Source organism: Sinocyclocheilus rhinocerous, unplaced genomic scaffold (assembly GCF_001515625.1).
Source record: "Sinocyclocheilus rhinocerous isolate Xijiao unplaced genomic scaffold, SAMN03320098_v1.1 scaffold160, whole genome shotgun sequence".
Taxonomy (NCBI): domain Eukaryota; kingdom Metazoa; phylum Chordata; class Actinopteri; order Cypriniformes; family Cyprinidae; genus Sinocyclocheilus; species Sinocyclocheilus rhinocerous.
In genome coordinates this window covers 692,286-696,590 of record NW_015624563.1, presented here as the reverse complement: position 1 = coordinate 696,590, position 4,305 = coordinate 692,286, and the positions used below count along the sequence as shown (strand labels likewise).

At 33.0% G+C, this 4,305-nt stretch overlaps 2 protein-coding genes across 4 annotated transcripts in view; both read right to left on the bottom strand.

The window, feature by feature from the left end:
* LOC107743093 (immediate early response 3-interacting protein 1-like) overlaps positions 1-2,328 on the bottom strand; it is a 3,926-nt gene extending 1,598 nt beyond the window's left edge. Inside the window, exons 1-2 of the mRNA XM_016556210.1 lie at positions 2,180-2,328; positions 353-454 (exon numbers count right to left, since the gene is read on the bottom strand). Of these exons, the coding sequence (XP_016411696.1) occupies positions 353-454; positions 2,180-2,270 (193 nt within the window). The 5' untranslated portion in view covers positions 2,271-2,328. The remainder of the gene's footprint in view (positions 1-352; positions 455-2,179) is intronic.
* A 655-nt stretch (positions 2,329-2,983) lies between these two features.
* The window catches only part of skor2 (SKI family transcriptional corepressor 2), a 13,834-nt gene continuing 12,512 nt past the window's right edge, over positions 2,984-4,305 (bottom strand). For 2 of the 3 annotated variants that reach the window (XM_016556187.1, XM_016556195.1), the window contains exons 9-10: positions 3,828-3,910; positions 2,984-3,495 (exon numbers count right to left, since the gene is read on the bottom strand). In XM_016556187.1, the coding sequence (XP_016411673.1) occupies positions 3,842-3,910 (69 nt within the window). In that variant the 3' untranslated portion in view covers positions 2,984-3,495; positions 3,828-3,841. The remainder of the gene's footprint in view (positions 3,496-3,827; positions 3,911-4,305) is intronic. The other variant, XM_016556198.1, reaches the window with a different exon arrangement.

The window sequence follows — 4,305 nt, the reverse complement described above, 5'->3', positions numbered from 1 at the left end:
TAATACCTGACTAACTATTAATAAGCAGCAAATTAGGAGTTTATCGAGGCAAAAGTCATAGTTAATGTTTTGTTAATAGTGAGAATTGGACCTTAAAATAAAGTTTACCAGTTCTTCTTACTAACTAACTATTAACTATGACTTTTGACTCAAGAAACTCCTAATTTGCTGTTTATCAATAGTTAGTAAGGTAGTTGTTAGGTTTAGGTATGGGGTGGATTAAAGCAATAAGCCCCAAGAAGCCTCCGCTTCGCGTCTTGCCTAACAACGCCCCTTAGCTGTTATAAATTCACTGTAAACCACGGCTTCTTGGGGCTTATTGCTTTAATTGACACTGTAGAAATGAGCAAACCTCTCATGACAGTCCTGACGGAGCGAATAAGGTTCAGAAGTTGTGCTTTAATGCCGGGTTCATCTCCAAATCCTCCAATACCCTGCTCTGCTCCCCAGCCGACTGTGAAAATGATGCGTTTGTTAATTACAGAGCATTTTATAATGATACATATCATGCTATAACGACTATATGCATGCATGTAAAGATGTGTATCTTTATCATCACGGGCTGAAGGTTTATATAGTTTACAAATCTCCAAGATGTACATTTTACTGGAAACATGTTTTGTTTTGTTTTTTCTTTTTGACTGTATTCACTGGAAATAAAGAATAGTTAATCCCTGAAAAATATTGCATCTCTAACAAAATAACAGAAGTACAAATTAAGATTACGCATAATTAGGCCTGTCGCAATAATCAATATATGTACATGACCTCAATCATTTTTGGTGACCCAATATATCGCCCATTATATTTACTTAAATTAATGTCACCGTGTTTTGTACATTCCACTTGCGCCTGTGTCTTTTGCAGCTTCTCGTACTTAACCTAGTGTAGTCATGAGGTGCTAGTTCAAATTTAAAAAATGCCTCTACAAACAAAGTTTCATCTGCAGATATGGTCTTGTTTAGGGATCTGTGCCTTTGTGCATACGGACATCTGACTGCTAAGTAGTGATTGTGTTTTTCAGCAATAGTGTGCACCCTAAGTGTGTAGGCCTTCTTGCATTATTATGACGTTACATTATGATTATATATTCAGTGGCATAAAATGGTCTTTAAAATGACAATAATATCGCTTATCGCAATTATTTCTGGGGCAATATATCGCACAACAAAAAGTTGTTATCGTGACAGGCCTATGCATAATGCCTATCCAACTAGCTTGCAAAATACTATTTTTGCTAATATTCCCAGTTGATCTGTATTCTGTAAGCTTTGCTTCATTTATTTTATCAATGCTGCCAGATGTATTCCCGTTGGGAGAATTTAAGTTATTTATAATATCTGATTTGTTTTATTTTATTTATTTATTTTGCTTAAAGATATGAGAGAGCCATGCTGCTGAATGCATTGTTCCTTTATTTGTTCTGCACTGCATTTGTTTTATTTACAAGAACAAATTTCATTTAGAAGTCTTCTTGCTGTTTTTTTTTCTTTACTGTAAAATCTCTTAAACTTATAAATAATAACACATTTCTTATATGATTGTATTGTTCCTGCTGATTTCCTTCATATGTTACATTTGCATGCATGTATATTCCTTTCATGTTATTTTATTTCAAATTAAATTCAATGTTTAGACCCACTGTAATCATTAATATTTTTATATTATATATTTTTTATATTATATTACATATTATATATTTATATTACATATATATATTTTTTTTATATTAAAGTCACTGACGCTATTAAATAACACCTATATGGAATTATGTAGTGATGAAAAGAAGTTAAATAGCAGCTCTGCGCACACGTTGTACTTTCACAAAGTGCTGATCCATTTCAAAACATGTTTTTATTTCGCATATATTGATTCATATGTAGGCACATACAGAAGATGATACTGGCGAACTGATGCAGACTAGCCTGTTAAAATTCGGATTTCTGTTAATAACTGTTAAAAATCCCTTCAGGCGATGTCAAAAAGTACCATGGTCAAAGCATGTTATAATCGCCTGTGTTCACGTTTACCATTCTCATATTTATGTACGTTAATTTCCTGTACATTTCGGAGACGTAAACTCTAGGCTAGCAAATCAGATGGCAATACACACATATTTACACAACAAAACAAACCTATCATCATACCGAAGAGAACAAATCTACTCCTAAGCACTTACTTTTACTGAGAAACCTCTCTTCGTGGAGCACCGCGACGGCATTCGTGAATAATATCGCTGTTTGAATCAGCGCGTACAGCGTGAACGCCATGCTGGCATTAACTACTTTAGTTTACTGCGTGCGACGACGCAAAAGCGCTTGCGTGCGTGCGTCGTGCGGAATTACGTCACAGACGCGCCGCCAAAGACTTAGATTGACAAGAGTAAAAAAAAAAGCATAATACTTACATATTACTCTAACTACATTACTTTAACTGCTAAATATGATGATATTCCGACTTTAGCCATATACTGTACCCACCAAACACATGAATCACGTGCTCACTGTATTTGTACTCATACTCACTGAATCGTATGAAGACACTAGATATTTTCGTACCTTATTTTTGAACAACCTATTATTTTTTTTTATTTGTTTGCTGATGTACAACAACATTATTCTATATATTATCGCAGCATTTAATAGTAATACAACCCATTATGCAGGAAATAATTAATAAAACGAATGTAGTAACTGAATTAGGCTATATAATATTTTCGAATATATATTTAATAGGCATAATTAAATAATATATTTGACAAATAATATAAATAATAAATAAATAATTTACAAAAATCAACGTAAACCCTAAAAATGCACACAAATATTGTTTTATAGCCTATTTTTGCTATCACTCATTTTCTTTCTTTAGTATTGTATTATGCTTGTGGTTTACAAAGTGCACTTGTAAAAAAATAAATAAAATAAAAATATTGAAATGAATGGTCTTTTTCATATTATAGACTTTTAATTATCCACATAAATAGAGAAACTACAAGAACATATTTAAATACATTTGCATGAACAGTTAATAATAACATTTTGAAACGTGTGTTTATGTCAATGTTGTATTTAAACAGGCAAAACAAGAACGGTTTACACACTTTCAGATTGCTCATCAGCCACAATACAGAGCAACCCGTTCCCTCCACAGCCTCCTTTTGTACATTTACAACCTAGAGCTAATTTCATTGTACAGTTTGCTGTTATCAATATAAGCGAATGCATGGGTAATAAATAAACTTAAGTTCATAAATAATCAAATGGGGTTACTGTACAGGAAATATGTCAAATGAACTCTAAATCATTGGTAGATGCATTGAATGGTATACTGTTTATCAGTCAGTACACTGATGCCTTTTGGTTTGATTGGAGAGATGGATATTGTTGAGGTGGTCTGTCAAAGGCAGCGTTCAACATTTTGATCCGGTGAAGAGGTTGCTTTCTTTGTGTTGAGACGTTGAGAGCAGCTTGATTTTGTTTCAAACAAATTGACCTAAAACATATAACAATTGATATAGTCAGTATGATTTCTCAAAATAATCAAGAACAACAAAAATGTGATCACAAATTAGTGAACTAATCGATTATCAAAATAATCGTTAGTTGCAGCCCTAGTTTTTACATTACTTTAAGTCATCAAAATAAGTTACGCAATTTTCAACTTTATTTTATAAGTTACAAAGGTTCAACTCATGTTTTAAGCAGCAACTTATTTTTTTTACGGTGATCTATTTTGTTGACAAATCATGAAGTCTGTATTAAATAGATTTTAGTGAATGCAGACACATTATTTTTCTCATATGATGAAATAACTTTGATACTTACCATTTAGCTTTTGTTTAGATGTGTCCCGACCTTTTCTTTTCTAATGATGTTTGCATAGGGAATCTACCAAAAAAAAAAACACACTATGGAATCAGTTAATACTTGGACTGCCCATCAACAATACAACATTTCTCTTATCTGCCATTTTAGGGATTATATCATCTATCTACAGAAGGGATGACACAAAATTTGCTTAAAGGGATAGTTCACCCAAAAATGAAAATGTGATGTTTATCTGGTTACCCCCGTGGCATCCAAGATGTAGGTGACTTTGTTTCTTCAGTAGAACACAAACAAAGATTTTTAACTCAAACCGTTGCAGTCTGTCAGTCTTATAATGGAAGTGGATGGGAATCACGGCTTTGAGAGTCAAAAAAACATACACAAACAAAACCAAATTAAACCCTGCGGCTCGTGACGATACATTGATGTGTAAAGACACGAAACGATCGGTCTGTGCAAGAAACTGAACAGTATT